General features: G+C 36.4%; 1 protein-coding gene across 2 annotated transcripts in view; it reads right to left on the reverse strand.

Moving 5' to 3' along the window:
• MED23 (mediator complex subunit 23) overlaps window positions 1-19,728 on the reverse strand; it is a 45,380-nt gene that overhangs the window by 16,608 nt on the left and 9,044 nt on the right. The window contains exons 8-16 of one of the 2 annotated variants that reach the window (XM_080667102.1): window positions 19,055-19,124; window positions 14,986-15,098; window positions 13,349-13,444; window positions 12,792-12,809; window positions 7,372-7,572; window positions 6,461-6,604; window positions 3,861-4,006; window positions 2,638-2,883; window positions 1,057-1,199 (exon numbers count right to left, since the gene is read on the reverse strand). In XM_080667102.1, coding sequence (XP_080523228.1) covers window positions 1,057-1,199; window positions 2,638-2,883; window positions 3,861-4,006; window positions 6,461-6,604; window positions 7,372-7,572; window positions 12,792-12,809; window positions 13,349-13,444; window positions 14,986-15,098; window positions 19,055-19,124 — 1,177 coding nt within the window. The remainder of the gene's footprint in view (window positions 1-1,056; window positions 1,200-2,637; window positions 2,884-3,860; window positions 4,007-6,460; window positions 6,605-7,371; window positions 7,573-12,791; window positions 12,810-13,348; window positions 13,445-14,985; window positions 15,099-19,054; window positions 19,125-19,728) is intronic. The other variant, XM_080667101.1, reaches the window with a different exon arrangement.

The raw sequence follows: 19,728 nt of genomic DNA on the forward strand, positions 1-19,728 counted from the left end.
GAAAAAATCCAGATCATAATTATAATATCAAGTTTGCTTTTTTTCCCTGGAATTTGACAACTGAAAATCAAGTTCATCTGGAAAAATAAAACACAAGGTATGTCTGAAAAGAAAATTATCCTAACCATTCTCACTTCTCAGTTATTTTCAAAATTATTTTTATGAAATTAAGGTTCCCAATGTTTTGAAGAGGACTCACTTTTTAACACATAAATTGCATCACACATGCTCTTATTTCCTCCTCCCTCTTAAGAAAGTTTTATTCAGATCTCAATTATCTGGTAAAAAGAGTAACTATGGTTAAAAATAAAATTATATTATATTCGTGAAAGTTAGAATTACCATGAATCAGAGTAACACTTCTATACTAGACAGTACCTATTATTCAGAACAGCATAATAACTAACAGATATTATAAGCTGTCCTCTGCAATGCAGGAAAATGCCTTCCATATTGCCAGTCAGATTCAGTATTCATTGTTGTCCCAGGAGCAACCAGAAAGAGGCAAACAGGATCTTGCATGAAAACAAGGACCACATCCTGCTCACTGTATTCCAAGCAGCTAGTACAATACCCTTTTCTTACCATAACTTTACATAAAAATGCAACTCACCACCCTGACCCTATCCCTCTTGTTTATTTTATTTTTCTCTTTAATTCTTATCTCCTGAGCCTGGCCTATGAGCACTGACCACTGACCTATGAGCCAGGAGGTCACGGTACAATTCCCTGTCAGGGCACATACCCGGATTGCAGGCTTGATCCCCAGTAGGGGGCCTGCAGGAGGCAGGCTATCAATGATTCTCTCTCATCACTGATGTTTCTCTCTCTCTCTCTCCCTCTCCCTTCCTCTCTGAAATCAATAAAAATATGTATTTTTTAAAAAGATATTATCTGACATACTTCAATTTCATTTATTATTTTTTTGTCTGTCTCTCTCATTAGCAGTAGTCTCTATGATGGCAGTGACACTGCTGTATTCCCAGCACCTAGAAGAGTACTTGTTGAATTAATGAATGGATCAATGCTTGTTAACAACAGAAGGTCTTGGCTTACTGATAAATCCTTTGATGCCCAAAGACTCTATTTCCATATAGACCAATAATCGACTGTAAGTTTCCACTAGGGCTGGAGCCAAGGCCACACTGGACTTTGCATGAGCAAGTTTTATCACTCTGGTAGCAATGCTGTGGATAAGGCTGAGGAGAAACAAAAGGAAAGCAAATAAAAATCCCTATTTTTGACATAAATACAGAGTTATCTGTTGATAGGGAACTTGGTATAAGTCTGAACTTAAATATACGAAATGAATCAGTCCCACTTTAAACATTTAAGTTGGCAGGACACTGGTAGTGATGCACTGTACAACCTAAAACCTATTCTGGTGTCCATGGTGCTTCCAATGTGCATCAGGATCCCTCTCCTAATGGAAAAGCAGGCTTTGGGTACAACTCACAAGAACATGCTTGAATGGTTTCAGTATGTTTTCCTTTTTAAATATGTAATTAAAATCATTTGAGAAATTTAATTTTTGTTACAGAATTACTTAATAAATCACAGCTAAGGCCCAAATGTTAGGTTCTAACAGTACTTCCCTCAACTCTGGCATGCCTGCTTTAAACCAGTGGTCGCCAACCGGTGGTCCGCGGACCACTGGTAGTCTGTGAGGTCTGAAAGGTTGGCGACTGCTGCATGTAATTCTATCACAGTGTTTGCCATCTGAAAAAGAGCATGCCTTTTTTTAGAACTGAAGTCCCACTTAGAGGCCCACAGATGAATTCTCATTGACCTACATAGTATTTGAAGTTTGAGCCAATACTTAAGAGTTGAGCATCGACCTATGAAACAGAAGGTCATGGCTTGATTCCCTGTTAGGGCACATGCCTGGGTTGCAGGCTCGATCCCCAGTGAGGGGCATGCAGGAGGCAGCCGATCAATGATTTTCTCTCATCACTGATGTTTCTATGTCTCTATCCCTCTCCCTTACACTCCCTTCCTCTCTGAAATCAATTTAAAAAAAATATTTTTAAAAAATAACCTCAATGTCCAACGATGTGGAACTGGCTAAATAATCATTTAGAGCTAACCATGGCTGGGTAGCTCAGTTGGTTAGAGCATTGTCCTGATATGCCAAGATTGTGGTTAGATCCCAGTCAGGGCATATACAGTAATCAACCAATGAATGCAACAATAAACTGTTGTCTCTCTCTGTCAAATCAATCAATAAATAACAAAAAAAAATTTTTTTAAATCATTTATAGTCACACAAAAGACTTCGTTGTAGCAATTAAAACAGATATTTTTGAAGAACACTAAACTTAAAAAAGATATTTGATAGATTATTAAGGAGGAAAAAAATCCATAAATTCATATATTTATACATAGAAAAAAATGACTCAATATACACAAAAATTTTATAATGCTTATTTTTCATGGAGGAATTATGGTAATTATTTTCTTTGTGTTTATTTGTATATTCTAGAAATCCTATAATAAAAAATTATAATTTTCTAATAAAAAACCCTAATTATTTTTTAAAAATGTACTTGACCATAAAACACACATATAATCATAAAATCAATTCTATATTATACTGATATCAATTACATAACACAGGACCAAGTAAACAGCTCATACCTCATTTTGGCATGAACTGTCAGTGAATCCAGGAGGTTCATTGGTAAGGGAGTAATAGATGCTGAAGCCAAACAGCTCGTTCCAGGAAGAGGTATCCTCATAATTCCATTTCCATAAATAGTTTCTACTAAAGCTCCCATGGGTAATGTAAAACATTCTGAATTTGTAGAGTAAGCATTACACAGCAGGGCAATCTTATAGTCATTCATCTGTAAACTTTTATTTCTAAGACTCTGCTGTAGGAACCTAAAATTTCAAGTCCCATTAAAGAGGAAAAAAAATGCAAATAATTTCCAGGAAGTTAACTTACACTTTTAGAAAAGTTTAATTTCATACAATTATTTACTAATACTATATTTATTCCTACAGGTTTTATAGTTTCTGCCCAAAACGTAAAGTAGAAACACATATAAAAGTATAAGTAGGACTTCAGAAAGAATTTAAGTAATTTTAAGTTAACAATTAATGAGTATTTGTAAGTATGTATTACAGATACAGCACTAAGATCAGAAAGGAAGAAATAACTCACAAATTCATGAATTAGGGTTCTATTATTATCTATCTGCTTAAGCACAATGATATGCCTTCATTATAGATGTCACTATGTAAAGATGGTTAAGGGGTGTCTCATAAAATGAAAACTAAATGAAATGTGAAGTCTTGACTATCTTATAGTCTCTTATGAAGACTTTTTTAGAAGTTCTGGGTGGGAAGTTCAGCTATTCCCAATACCTCTGACTGAAGCCCAATCTTATCTAAAAAGGACACCTCTGAGTAATCACTGCTTAGGGAATGATGTAAGGGAGCACACCGGACAGATGAGCTCAATCAGCCTGGCAGCCCAGGGAGTGAGAGATCTCAGTCAGATCATGATCAAATTCTAAGTACCTAAGAAATTTTGAAACACGTTCACATATTTTTGGAAATTAAGAACTTTAATTAAAGTAAAACATATAAAAGTAAAGATCAGACCTGATTAAATATATGTATGTCATATATATATACAAAAATATATATAAAATGTAAATAGGATTTATCTTCTGGTTGTTCTCTGATGCAGATATTGGTCAGTTTCTCTTGGTATGACACACACATTAAATGTTCGCCCTTACTGCCAATGAATATGGGTGGATTTCCATTGTTTACACAAATACTAAGAATAATATTAGTCTATAATCCACCACTTATAAAATAAAAACAACTGTTCAGCTACAAATACTTACTCATGGTGAAGGTTTAGGGAATGAGGTATTGGAATCTGTAGTTTGGAGTTGTCATTTTGGGCTTTTCTATTAAGATGAATCCAAATGCAAGTCATTGCAAAGGCATGAGTTGATTGAGGTTTGTTAATATCAGGAACTGGGATACACTAAAAAATATTTTCAGAAAGAGAAAAATTAACTAATTAAAACTATTTTACTAATCTACTTCTGATATAGCTCTTTTAAAAATATGCTATAGCCCTAGCTGGTTTGGCTCAGTGGATAGAGCGCCAGCCTGTGGACTGCGGGTTCCCGCGTTTGATTCCAGTCAGGGGCACATGCCCAGGTTGCAGGCTCAATCCCCAGTAGGGGGCATGCAGGAGGCAGCCGATCAACAATTCATCATTGATGTTTCTATCTCTCCCTCTCCCTTCCTCTCTGAAATCAATAATATATATATATATATGTGTGTGTATATATATATATATATATATATATATATATATACACATATATATAAATATGCTATATTAATTTACTTCCAGTTGTTCTTTGATTATCCAGTAATATATATCAGAAAATAAAACAGCAATGAAACATTGAAACTATTATTAAAAGATTGTTCTGACTTACCAAGGAAATAACAAATTCACAGGTGCTTAGCCAAGCTTTTCCTGCTACAGAGCATTCACAATCATTTAAAATGTCTATTCTTTAAAAATTAAACACTATGAAATCTTACTGAATGTGATAAATATACTGAAAACACAAAACTTCTAAAAGTCACATATATACTTTTTGAGAACAAAAACTTAAAAATTTGCTTTTAAAATGTCCAGCATTGACAAGGTAAAAAGGAAAGAAACATAGTATTTCTTAGGAGTTTAATTTCTATTAAATCTACTTTTTTGTGCATTTAAAAATTTCCATAAAATACCCTGGCAGAGTAGCTCGTTGGTTAGAGTGTCATCCTGATATGCCAAAGTTCTGGGGTCGATCCCCAGTAGGACACATACAAGAATCAACCAATGAATGCATAATAAGTGGACCAACAAATCGATGTCTCTGTCTCCCTGTCTCAAAAATCAATAAATGAAAATTTTGGGGGGAAAATTCCCATGAATATCTAAGGAAATGCAAATCAAAACCACAATGAAATATCACCTCATACCTGTTAGAATGGCTACTATAAACAACAACAACAAAAAGAAGTAACAACAAGTGTTGGAGAGAATGTGGAAAAAAAGGAAGCCCTTGTACACTGTTGATGAGATTGTAAATTGATGCAGCCACTAATTTATTCAGAAATAGAACTACTATATAATCCAGCCATTCCCACTTCTGGGTATTTATCTGAAAATACTAATTAAAAGGCATCTGAACCCCTATGTTCATTGTAGCATTATTTACAATAGCCAAGATAGGGGAAAAACCTGTGTCCATGAATGTATGAGTGGACACACACACACACCCACACACACTCACACACACACACAATGGAATATTACTCAGCCATAAAGAAAGAATAAAATCTTGCCATTTGTGACAACATGAATGAGCCTTGAGAGTATAATGCTAAATGAGTCATAAGGCCGAAACCGGTTTGGCTCAGTGGATAGAGCGTCGGCCTGCGGACTGAAAGGTCCCAGGTTCGATTCCGGTCAAGGGCATGTACCTTGGTTGCGGGCACATCCCCAGTGGGAGGTGTGCAGGAGGCAGCTGATCGATGTTTCTCTCTCATCGATGTTTCTAGCTCTCTATCCCTCTCCCTTCCTCTCTGTAAAATATCAATAAAATATATTAAAAAATAAATAAATAAATAAATAAATAAATAAATGAGTCATAAGGAGAAAGACAAATACCATTTGATTCACTCATGTGGAATCTTAAAAAACAAAACAAAAAAATAACTCCAACAAACAACATAAAACAAAAACAAACTCATATATACAGAGAACAGAATGGTGGTTATTAGAGGAGAAAGGTGGGTGAGAGGGATGAAGGGAGTCAACTGTATGGTGATGGATGGAAACTAGACTTTTGGGGGTGATTGCTTTGTAGTGTATACAGATGCCCAATTATAATGTTGTACACTTGAAGCTTATATAATTAAAAAAGAAAAAGAAATGATGAAAATTCCCATAATAAAATGTTTAAAAAATGGCAATCATAAGTGCATATCATATTTTACTCAAATACTTTATGTAATAAAACACTGAGGGGGACACACTAAATTAACAAACAAACAAAAGATATTCACAGACACTAATATTATGTGGTCATTCAATGTTGTGTATAGATAAAAACAGTATAATGCTTTTTAAAACCGTAAACCTACTTAAAATGTAGGAAAAAAATTTGCTATACTAAATGTTCCATTGTGATTTAAGATAAACTTCAAAAATAATTTCGTTCAATTTCTTCATTAGACGTGAGTAGAATAATGATAAGAGAGACCTAACGTCCATCCCACGATTGTGGTTAGTTACAGAACTGGGGTTAAAAACTCAGATTTCCAGCTTCTAAATCCAGTGCTCTTTTCACAAAACCACACTAAAATCCTTAAGCATAATTTAGACATAATTCACTCACCACACTGTTAACCATTTAGTAAAACTTACTTCTTTTTCTGGGTACAGAAGGTCAAAGAGTTTCATGACAGGGAGAAAGTCAGCTAGTGCATTTTTCTGAATACTTCCAGAAATGAACTGCAGGAGAACCCACATCAGATGGTCTCTGCCTTTGATCAGTCCTCGCCCTGCTAACTGTAAAAGATGGTTAAATATACATCTACACAGCTAAAGAGTTGGATGCAACATTTAAAAAAAAAATAAAAAGGAGAAACTCTGCTTTCAGAATGTTAGCATCTAACATTTGATCACATGTGCATGAGAATCAGATTTAATATGGGAAAATTACTAAAAATATCTCATCAAAACATGAGGAATGCTTTATCATACGAAAAAAATATTTTTAATTTAAAATTCTCAAGCTTCTCAGCTTTTCGGCTAAAATCAAATGGAATTTAAAATCCTCAAGAACTGGTTATCAAAAAAAACTTCTATACCTTTCCAAATGATGAACTTGTTACTATGGAAACACTTTCCCAGTTTTTCCTCTTGGCAAATTTCTATTTGTCCTTTAGTGCTAACTAGCTTCAAGATATCTTTGATAAAGCCACTCCTATGTCTTTAATTGGGACTCTTCATTCCCTTCAGGGAAACATCTTTCACTATGAAAACTATTAAATTATATCTGTATTTTTCCACTAGTAAGGAGCTCATTGAGGATCTATAGTGTCTTTTCCTCTTGTACCCCCTGATCTTTGCACTGCAAATATATAGAATGAATTACAAAATACAGTTTCTATAATGGTAAGAAAGTGAAGTTAAGAAATCACATAAGCACTGAGCAAAACATAAGGTAGGACTCAGAACTTCTTCCAGGGCTGAAATCACGAGACAATGTCCATACCAGTCTAAAACATACTCATCAACAGGGGAAGCTCTCTAACAAAAGATTTAGTACTCACCTTCTGATGAAGAGAAAGGACCATATGTGGAAAACTTGCAAACTGGAAAAGCACAAAGAAAATGAGCTGACTCGAGAGATGCTGCCACAGGAGTTGGCTTGTTCCCCCATCATCAAACTTCTCCTCCGTCTCAGATCGCTCCATGGCATAGACCACCAGATCCACCAACTGGTCCTCCAGCACAGGGCAGCGCTGCTTGTGCTGTAGGGCAGAGATTAAATACAGTATTCCAAAAGCCTCCTGGTTAGTTTCCCAAGTTTCCAGTTAATGGCCATTATTTGTAACAAGAGGCTGAGAAGCATGAAATGAAGTTGAACTTAGAAAGTTAAGGTTAGATTTAGTCTATTAAAGCTGCATGATGTTACATAATCATAGAGGATGAGTTTCATAAAAAAATTTTTTTCAGGTCTCATACAAGACAGACTTCCCATTAACTTTTGACTGTCACTATAGACATCATTATTTCAATTTGACAAAGAGCACTGCAGAGTATAAAATTTTGTTATTTATCCTTTGAAAGAAATTAATTTAAAAGGTGTATGAAATGGGGATAGCAGTATTAATTTTGCAATCTAACTCAAAATATGAAAACCCTGGATTTCCAGGAATCAGATACTGTGATAAGAAAGCCAAGAAGTGTGTGAATTTATTTAAAAGTAACCACCACAAGTTTACTCTAACTTTATACGCAGAGGTATACATAAATAGCTGCCAGTCTACTCAATAGTTTTCAAAGTGTGTCACTGATTCTGATACTGAAATGGAAACTTCCTCTGAAAAAAAACTGGTCTCAAAGTTCATCTCTGCTCTTTTCTCTTATAAGTCAAACATAATGCAGCTTTAACTGTAAATTAGACTATTTTAAATTCTAAAACAAGAAAAAGAACTGAGTTTAAACACTAAAAATGAAAATGCAACTTCCCTTTCTAGAGGCAAAATGATTTATGATTTTTAAAGTGATTTAAAAATATATATTTTTTACCAAAAGATATATGTTAAGCCATACTTTCTGCATTTTCATATTTCCTTTATAAAATATATAATATGGCTCAATAGCCAGGCAGTTAGATGCCTTTCTAGTGAATACAATTACTAATATACATGCTTTCCTTCTAAACTTTAGATGTAATTGTTCGTCTTTTGCCATGAAAAAGGGATATATGACTTCTTTAAATTTAGGGGGGAAAATGCAAAATGGGGACGAATTTGGAAAAAAACAAAACATAATGAATAGCATCCCCTCTTTTGCATGCTCTTTGCCAGCTCCAAACTTGAAAAGCTCCAAGATAGCTGCACTTTCTTAAAGCATGCATGTAAAACAAACGTCTATCCAAAACAGTAAGCATCAATGGTTGTTTCAGATTTTTTCCAAAAACACAATGCCATGTTCACAGTTCAACCACATTACAGTTTTACAAAGAGCAATAGTAACACCACCGGTTGAGACTACAGTACTTTTCCTCCAAATGTAATTATCATTATGAAGCAGAGCAAAGTGCAACGGACAACACTACAAACTATTTCTTAAATCAGCATGCAAAACTACTGTGTACAGGGCTTGAAATTCACTAGTTCTGCCAACCACCAACAACCTAAGAAATGTGTCAGACAACACAAATTTAGAGTGAGGTCATTCAAAGTAGACAAGAGTCAGAAAAATTTGTGAAAAGAAGTAAAGCCATTATTTCCAGTAGGAATTTTTCATTAGTGGTAGGAATTTGCTTCTAGTTTGGAAACTAACCAATTTGTCACCTATTCCTCCATCCATGATGGTCTTTCATCAATCTGCTTTAGGAAAAAAGAGAAAACTAAATAAAATTGGTTTTAGCATCTGAGTCATTTAGGAGTTAACCTTTTTAATATTAGCTATTTGTGTGTTTTAAAAAAAACAACTGGATTTTTACCTATATATTTTAGGGCTATAGTGATGGTCATACAGTTAATGATTTAAGGAGAAAAACCAAAAATATTAAGATTTTGACAAAATAAGAAGGAAATTTAGTTAAAGTTGATGTTTCTTCCATATATACCATGACTCAAGATGAGATCCAAATTTTCTGTAAAGAATTAAATCACTCAGGAATCTCTATGGTGCCTAACTGCCCCGGTGATGCGGGTGGCAGAACATCTCTCAGAATTAACTCATATTTCCCAGGTATTTTTGGTTAAAGCCAAGGATATTTCTCAAACCAAGTTTAGGGATAGCTTAAACATGTTTGTTTACTTGCCAATTTTAATAATGCCAAAAAAAAAAAAATAAAATCTGTGCTACTACTTTAGAATAATAAGTTTGGCTTTTGTTTTCAATTACTAAGTACTCTAAAATTAAGACTCTCCATCACATAGATTGATTATTTTACAAAGTAGAACAAATGAAAATTTGCAAAGCAGTTAAATAATCTGTAAATAAAGGTTAATTATCAGTCACTAGGCTATGATAATTCTGTAAGCCAATGGATACTATGTGTATGGTTACTCATAACTTGTTTTCTGAAAACTTTTATATAAGCATATAAATTGAATTAGTTTACATCATTTCTATATGCATGTTTTAACCTCTTTTAACAATATGAATCTAAATTCAATATTTTAACAATTCACATTCTGCATAATAGCTCAAACTATACTGGAACATTTTAAATTTTCCGCTTTTATTAAAAAGCTTAAGCATTGAGAAACATTAATAGTAACCTCTACCCATGCCCCTGATTCTTTCCCATCATGACTTCAAATGGCAAATGATAAGGCTTTTTTTCAGTCTTAGTAAACATATTCTAGCTAAGTAACCTCTAACACGTGTATATAACAGTTTTGGTACAGCTTTTGTGGTGAAATTTTAACATGTACTTCAGTGGACTTAATTTTAAATAATTATTTCAGTGCTAGAAAACAAATTTTATTTAATCCTCACCCCATAATATTTTTTCCATTGATTTTCAGAGAGTGGAGAGAGAGAGAGAGAGAGAGAGAAAGAGAGAGAGAGAGAAACATGGATGTAGAGAGACATCAATTGGTTGCCTCTTGCACACGACCCTACTGGGGCCGGGGTTTGAACCTGCAACCCAGATACCTGCCCTTGACTGGAATTGAACCCACGACCGTTCCATGCGCAGACCGATGCTCTAACCAGTGAGCAATGCTGGCTAGAGATAGAATACAATTTTAAAGCAATACCTATTCAGGACCAGCTGAGAAAAAATATCCCTTTGTATGTCATTTATTATATTCTCTGCCAATAAGAACTGGAGCACTGTGCCAGTTAATACCACTTTAACGGTGCCTTTCAAAGATAAACAGTGATTAGTCTAGTACTTCACTGTCTCAGGGTAGCCAGAGTTCATACACCACCACACAGGAACTTGAGTAGCATACGGTTTGTAACGCTCTTATTCAGTAGAAAGAACACAAACTCGTGTAAACACGCAAAACAGTATTCTTCCACTGTGAACACTCCACTTTGCTGGTCACAGAACTGGGCTATTTATGACCTTCTAAATGTGACCAATTTTAAGATAAAATACAGCCCAATTCCTACTGGAAAATGCAATATAGACAGCTCTTTAAAGGTTTCAAGCTTTCATTAATTACTGCATTGCTAGAGAAAGGACAAGAAAGTACAGTGCAGGATATAATTTTGTAATGATAAAAGACGTGATAACTTATTTTTAATCATATGCTTCTTACACTGTGTGTTCTCATTTTCTTTACTTTCCAGATGGTGAAAATAACATATCAAGTCAATTCAGCACATATCTTCCATCTACAAGTTCACTCACTACAGTTTTCTACAAAACAACTACTGATGAATCGTAAAGTTTTGACAATGTTTACACTTCAGTGGGACCAATAATAATAACGTTCTGTCAGCATTTCCATTATAAACTTTATTTTTTATGGATTTATGTCTTAGTCATAAACTTTTTTTAGGTTGAAACTTGTTATTAAAATGATTGGATCAGAGACACTCTTCTTTGGGTTGTTTTGTCAATTTTTGGTTTGAGAAGAGCTGCGCCCCCCAAAAGAAAGCAGCTAATGATAGCTAAGGCTATCTGGGGGAGGGTACTCGCAGCTTCAGTGACCACTCATATATTCATCCACCAACTGTAAAAAAATTGAGTTGTTGGATTTAAAGTTCATTGCAAAAATTAGTTTTAAGAAGCAGCATAAAGCATTCTTTCAAAGTTAACTAAATACTTACCTCTAACTCAAGTGAAAGTTGATCAGAATTAATGACTGCGTATTTAAGGTGTTAAATTGACAAACTGATTATATGAGGTAACTGTCATACACTGTGAAGCAGTTTCACTTTTCACATGTACAAAGGCTTGTCCAAACAAGGAAACTTGGTAAATTTTTCAGAAGAAAAAACTTAAAATAATAAAAGAGATACTGCTACCAGGGTGAGGTTTGGCATGCAAAGTTTCAACACTGAGCAAGTTTTATGGCCAAGCTATATGTCCTTAAAAATAGGGCTTTATAAATGGAAGCACTGGCACAACCTTCACTATAGTATTGCAAACAGTAACGCTATTTTATATAACCTAGACAAGAACGTCTTTTTAAAAGAAAAAAGCTGGTCTATTTTAATATGTTGGGCTCAAAAATTTTTAACAAAAATAATTGGAACCACTATTTTGCTTAAAATCTCCAAGGTGAAAAGTCCGGGAACAGACTTGGGACTGTATAAGAGTTTGATTTATAAAGTTTGGCCACAGTGTCCTTCTCCCGCCATCGGTGAGCTTCCACTGAGAGGAGCTCACTCTAGCAGGACACATCGGCAAAGACTGACAAAGAAGGGTGCTTGTCAGGCAGGTGTGGGGTCACCTAAGAGTGTGACATTTCTTAGTCAATCCCCAGGTTTCCAAAAAAAGCCTTCTCTGTATAAGGTTTACCACTCCAACTTTTAAAAGTAGCATATCTCTATTAAAGTGCTTTTTCTCTTCTTTGTTTTGTTTTTAATTTTTCTTTTTTAAGACAAAGCAACGTAAGTATTTTTATTGATGTTGTTATTTATTTATGTTTTAAAAGTCTGGAAAGATAAAGGCCACCACAAATCTTTCCATCTCTAAAGATTCCACCAGGCTCACGTTAGCCCTAAAGTATGAAAAACAGTAAAATGGAGTGGGGAGAAAAACAACCCATCAAAAAAGTGATAGGCTTTACTGTGTGCCAGGTGTTGTCTCTTTGTTAAAAAGAAAAAAAAGAAGAAAAAAAAAAACACACCAAAAACCAAAACCAAAAACAATCCACCAAAAACAACTCTCATATCCCAAGAAGAATTTGTTCTAGTGGCCTTGGTCTTAGCATGGTCCTGCCAATTTCAAGCCCCGACCATACATGAATTCTCTAAACGGAATCAGTGGCTACAAAGCGGCCAGCGTATCGTTAGTCACAATACAACAGTAAGGTTGTGAACATACCTGAGCAATGTTCAAGGTCTAGAGCATTGGAGGATGGGCAGGACAAGACAGGACAGAACAAAAATAAAGGAAGAAAAAAAGAAAAGACAAAACAGTGACTATGAGGCCAGCCTCAAGGAACCGAGTCAGCACAAACCCTCCCACATGTTAAACCACCAAAAACGTATTACCCCCTCCAAAAAAGAAAAAGTCAGCAATGAGGCCATGCTGAAGATATTATGGGTTATAAAAAAGGACACCCAAACGACAACAAAAATAAAAAATTAGGGTTAAGTCATGTGTAGGTTTCTCTGGCAAAAGGTATACTTGAAACTGGCCTTATAGAAAAAAAAGCAATGCAAAATAAACCAACTTTCAAAATATCTTCTTTTTAATTTAAACAGTCTGAAAGCAATATATATATGATAGGAACAATACATTGTTTAATAAATCATATATTTTTTTTAAATCACCAAATAATTTTAACTGTTTTGCTCAGTTAGCTATAGCAAAGAAAAGAGAAAAGAATAGTGCAGATTCTACACAGAATTTACTAGGTTTCCATCACAGTACAGTACCTGCTTATTTAAACCTAGCATATTGCAGACCATATCCCTGGAATAAGGCTGCTCCAATACATATCTCAACAAAGCAGTCTGTGGTTCAAACAGATCCTTTAAAGAAAATAAAAAATAATTATTGCTTCAAGATCAAAGTAAATTCAATAATTTGAAATTGGGACCAAAAAATCCTCTAAAGGCACTTGTTACCTGCACACTGTAGGCAGTATCTAGTAAAAAAAAAAAATAAATCAAAAAAATCATAGGATTTTAGTGCTTGTCAAAATTAATCTATTCCATCCCTTATTTGATAAGTGATGACTAAGGCAGAGGGACTTGCCCGAAGTCAGAGTCTAAACTTAAAAAATGACTTCAGCTGGCCCCAGGAAAGTCTTAAGCATCACCGTAAGGAAAGGATTTCCTGCTCAGGAATCTAATCAAAGAGAAGCGGAGGCAGGTCCAATCACCTCACACTAGTGAAAACAAATACTATTTTCAAATTTGGGGAGGACAAATGACTTGATAGCACAGGGTTTAAGAGTGTAGGTTCTGGCATCATATTGCCTGAGTTAAATTCTGGTTCTACCACTTCCTAAACATGGGCCTTAGTCAAGTTACTACCCACTTTGTGTCTCAGTTGCAACACCTGTACAATGGAGATATTAAGATGATAGTTAAAAATAAGAATTTCACAAAGTAAAGTTTTTAGAACACTGCCTGGCACATAGAAAGCACACAATAAATTTAACTGTTTTCGTTATTATTGCTATCATGATGAAAGTGAAAGTAAATTCCATTTAGTTTACCACACTTTCACATTCCAAAATTTTCTGACTAATATGCCAAGACCTCAGATTGTCACCTTACATTCACTATTTAGCCCTCCTCACTTTTGAACAAATTTGCTAGTTACTGTACATATCACTTTTGACATAAAACATGTACATGAAAAACATCCAGTCCTCCCCATAACCTGCTCTGTTATCAATCCAACACCCAAAATAATATAATGATCTATCAAATCTCATTACAGAAGTATGTTTTTACCTCGTTTCATTTCATTAATATTTGTGGATTTTTTTTCCTTTGTTTTCTATTCCACTTGTGTCCTGTCTCTCCTTTTTAAAAATCTAACAAATATGAGGCTCACTCTTCAAAGTTTAAGGACATTGCAAATTCATTTTTGGTCCTCCCTTTGTGAAGAAGGAATGAAAACAAAGAATCAACTTAAAGTCAGTTTTCTAATTCCAAGTACTTTGCCAGAAGTGGACCACCGGAGCCTAAACACCTGAAATATCACAAACCAGCGTACACTGGAATCATACATTAAACCACACCCTATCTTTCACTAAGCATTTACTTCTTCAGCCCTGGCTGGGTAGCTCAGTTGGTTGGAGCATTGTCCCGATACACCAAGGTTGTGGGTTCGGTCCTCAGGGCACATACAAGAATAAAACAATGAATGCATAAATAAGTGGAACAACAAATCAATGTCTGTCTGTCTCTAAAAAAAAAAAAAAAAAAATCAATAAATAAAAATATAAAAAATAAATATTTACTTCTCTCGTCTATGAAGAGATGACAATTTAGCATCACACATATATTACAGAATGAAGGCTTTTAGGCCAAAAGTTCCATTATATTTAGCAACATACCTTATCATATGGCAGAAGGCCTTTCAAAGGAAAACGAAGAGTTGCAGGATCCAATTTCCATGAATTACACATGGCGCCTGAGTTATTTACAACTGGCAGAAGGCTGCAGCGGCCTGTATGTATTACAAAAAATGTTTTTAAGTAATTGTTAACACAATACTGGTCCTTCATTCACTCTATAAATATTTAATGAACATCTATGCTGAATCAGACGCTGGTTTAAAAAATGTTTGAATTAGATAAAAATTTGGAAATTGTCTTTGATTATTTTTAGTCCAGGTGGCTGGAGACCAATATGTAAGATTGGAAACATACTGTGGGCCTGAAGGTATCCACAAAGTCTGATACCAATTTCACAGGCCTTCCAAACTCAAACATGTTGCATTTGTCCAAGGATCTAGGACAGGGGTCAGCAAACTATAATCCATGGTCAATTCCAGCTTGCTACCGATTTCTGTAAAGTTTAGTCCAGTGGTCGGCAAACTGCGGCTTGCGAGCCACATGTGGCTCTTTGGCCCCTTGAGTGTGGCTCTTCCACAAAATACCACATGCGGGCGTGCACGTACAGTGTGATTGAAAGAGTACCCTAATTAAGTTAATAACAATGTACCTACCTATATAGTTTGTTTAAAAAATTTGGCTCTCAAAAGAAATTTCAATCTTTGTACTGTTGATATTTGGCTCTGCTGACTAATGAGTTTGCCGACCACTGGTTCGCACTTCCTATGAGCCCGGTGCTATTCTGCAGACTGAAATACAAAAAATAAACTAAATAAATGGGTTCACTGCTGCTTTTGCACTGCCATGATAGAACTGAGTAGCTAGCTGCAACAGTTTGAATAGCCCACAGAACCCAAAATATTCACTGTATCACCATTTATAGAAAAAATTTGCAGACCTCTCTAGTATAGGGTCAACCTGATTGACTACAAGCATGATGTTCCTAGAGGCCTTAGTTGTAGCATATGACTACTGGCACATATATCTAACTGCCTGACGAATCCTGCCACTTGGATGCTTCATGGGTACAACAAGCTCAACAAGTATTAAATCGCACTCATCATCATCCTTCTCAAACCCGCATTATTTCAATAATCCATTAAATGGTGTCAATATCCACTCAGTTACAAAAGCTAGAAGCCTGAGAATTATCTGTCTGGTGTTTATTTAGTTTATTTTTGAATTTCAGTCTGCAGAATAGCCCCGGCTCATAGGAAGTGCTACTGACTAAATAATGGTCTATATTCTCAAAGAGTTCCGAGGCCACCATGAGGTCTAGAAACAATTCAGGAATATATACGCGCACTGCAAACACTGCCAAATCACATGCTTATTTTTAAAAGAAAACTCTCAGAATCTAACACAACATGAAAAAATGGAAAATAAAGTAAGTGAAATAGAGAGCAAAGGTGTGAATTGAAATGGGCTAAAAGAGCCTGATAGTTGTGTGTATTGTGGACACGGAGGTACAGGTCTGTAATGATCCTCAGTCGTGTAGAGATTCCATGATGCTTTACTACCGTCTTTCCCCGAAAATAAAACATCCTCCAAAAATAAGACCTACTTACAGGTTTCCTTCTGAGTGAAATATAAGGCATCCCCCGAAAATAAGGGCCCCCAGGCTCTGTCTCAGAATGAAAATTAATTTACCATAAACTGGTCGCTAGGGCCGCCCCGACTGGCGTATAGCAACCAGTGACATTACGCGGAGTCCTGACGTCACTGCTGTGTGGAGGCGGAGCGGAGGTCGGAGTGAGCAGTGAGCGCGGGGCGGGAGAGAGGAGGAGACTTTCGCAGATGCGTGTAGAAGAACAGGATTAGAGCGGACGGGATGCGGCAAAGGTGGTGAGTGCTGGTCTGTTTCTGGTGACACTACCTACCTGATGCTCGCGGCTGCCTTCATGATGACTGAAGGTTCTCAGTCAGTGGCAGACCCTGCTCCAGCCCAGATCCAGGCCCCAGCAAGCCCAGTGACAGTCCCCAGGCAGGCCCCAGGGGGTAAATGTCTGATAAAGGGGTAGGGGGGATGTCTGGTGAAGGTGTTCAGTGGCACAGGGGTGGGGGGAGGGGGACCACTTAAAATGACACAGGAGGATCAGAGGGGGCAATCAAAATGACACAGGAGGATCAGAGGGGGCAATCAAAATGACACAGGAGGATCAAAAGGGGTTACTAAAATGGTAATCCCCCCTCTGATTCTCCTGTGCCATTTTGATTCCCCCCTCTGATCCCCCCTGTGTCATTTTGAGTGATCCCCCTCCCCCCACCTTGATACCCCAATTCCTTTTCTTTACCCCTAGAAATGAGCGCAAAAAGAAAAAGCTACTCCGTGGAGTACAAGAAAGGAATCGTGGAAGACTCTTGGGGCCAAAATCTTACTGCTTTCTGCAAAAAGAAGATGTTGAGTATCCGATTGGTCCGAAAATGGCGAGCAGAGTATGGTAACCTCATTGAACAAGTGGACAAGGGAAATGCTAAAAAGCGCAAGTGTGGATCAGGTCGGCAACCATTATTTTCCGAGCTGGAAGACCTGATCTGTGAATGGGTTGTTGATAGGAGAGCAAAGGCTTTGGTTGTGAATAGGGCTCAGATTCAAGAATTTGCCCTTGCAATGGCACCACAGTTTGGCATAGCCCCCAAAGACTTCAAAGCATCACAACACTGGCTGGATAATTTCCTTCAGCGAATTGAACTGTCTTTAAGATCTACCAACATTGTTTAGGTTGGAAGATACTCAAGTTATTAAGCGAGCACTTGCATTCAAGTCCTTTATTGATGATGCTGACTTCTCTAAATACAATCTTTCCAACATGATTGCTATGGATGAAACCACAGTGTTTATGGGCCAATCATCTCAAACAACAATTGAACAGCGGGGTGCCTCCTTAGTGTACATTCCCTCCACTGCTTATGAAAGTGCACGTGTTTCCTGTATTTTGGCAATTCGTCTGGATGGCACTAAAATCCCACCTTTAATCATTTCTAAGGGCAAGAAGGAAAAGATAGAACGTCTTTTGGGCATTTTTATTCTTGAAACTGAAAAAGCCTGGGCCACACAAGCAGTTATAAGGAAGTGGGTCGATTTAATGCTGCCGCTTGTTATGCGAGGGAGCCAAAGAGGTCTGCTAGTCTGGGATGCAGCCAGCACTCACCGCGCTAAAGACATGAAGACATTTCTTCACGAAAGAAAAATAGATCAGATAATGATTCCCACAGGAATGACGGCCTATCTCCAGACTCTTGATATTGCAATAAACAAGCCATTCAAAGACAATTTGCGCATGGAAATTAATGACTACATTGAAAATAGAATGGAGAGAAATCAGCGTGGAAACTTTGTGAAACCTAAACTGCAAGAAGTTGTGACTTGGGTGAAGAATTCATGGGAGAAAATCACTGACAGTTGCATTGCAAATGCACTGCGAGCAGGCTACCTTGACAAGAAGTACTCATTTAAAGACAGTGCTATTGCTAAACATGAGAGATTTGGTCCACTGATTCTGAAAGAAATGGAGTCACAAGAAATTCACCAGGAAATTCAGGAATTGGATTGTTATGATGATGTTCCAGAAGATGATGACATGATTGTCACTGAATAAATGAGTAAATTCTTGATACTGTAGGATTCAGTTTGTCTGGTTTGTGTTGACAACTACCGTACTACCATACCGTATACAGGTAATAAATTTCCTTTATTTTCATTTAACAATAAATGTGTACCGTATTCTTCTTCATGGAAAAATAAGACATCCCCTGAAAATAAGACCTAGCGTGTCTTTGGGGGCAAAAATTAATATAAGACACTGTCTTATTTTCGGGGAAACACGGTAGCTCTATTCAAAATTCCCTCTAAGCACCAGGATATACATCTAGGTTGGTTCTGTTTGAAGCTTAGACCACGTCCCTTCAGCACATAAAGTACCTGAAAACAAGTCAAAGGCTATGAAGCTCCTAGAGAGTTACAAAATGACAAGCCACCAAGACATGTATAAGACACTGTCAACTTTGTTCCATAGTCAGATCATTCAAAATCACACACTGTTTAGTATATTTTAAATTACAATCCTACCACAAATGGAGTTTATCCTTGCCGTGGGCCTGAAGGTATCCACAAAGTCTGATACTAGGTTTCCAAGTAACTAAAAACAAAACGAAAAACAAGCAAGTATAAAAATAAAATCAAGACTGCTCTGAATATAATGATCATTTATATAAAATGAGATAATATGTAAAGATTTAGTATAAAGCCTAGCACAGTGGTGGGCAAACTCATTAGTCAACAGAGCCAAATAGCAACAGTACAACGATTGAAATTTCTTTTGAGAGCCAAATTTTTTAAATTTAAACTTCTTCTAATGCCACTTCTTCAAAATAGACTCACCCAGGCCATGCTATTTTGTGGAAGAGCCACACTCAAGGGGCCAAAGAGTCACATGTGGCTCACGAGCCACAGTTTGCCGACCACTGGCCTAGCACATTGGAATTACTCAAAGGTTGGTGTTCTTTTGCTTCTTTTTAAACAATTACTAGTTTCTCTGCCTCTGAATTAGGCCAACTGATACCACAATGTCCTTAGCTATTTGATAAAGCTATGTATATTTTATCACGTGATATATAAACTGTGTCAACAGGATAGCAGAGAAATGAAATAGAAAATAATGATAGCCCAGCCAAAACCGGTTTGGCTCAGTGGATAGAGCGTCGGCTTGCGGACTCAAGGGTCCCAGGTTCGATTCCGGTCAA

Source organism: Plecotus auritus (assembly GCF_963455305.1).
Source record: "Plecotus auritus genome assembly, chromosome: 4".
In the NCBI taxonomy this organism is placed as follows: domain Eukaryota; kingdom Metazoa; phylum Chordata; class Mammalia; order Chiroptera; family Vespertilionidae; genus Plecotus; species Plecotus auritus.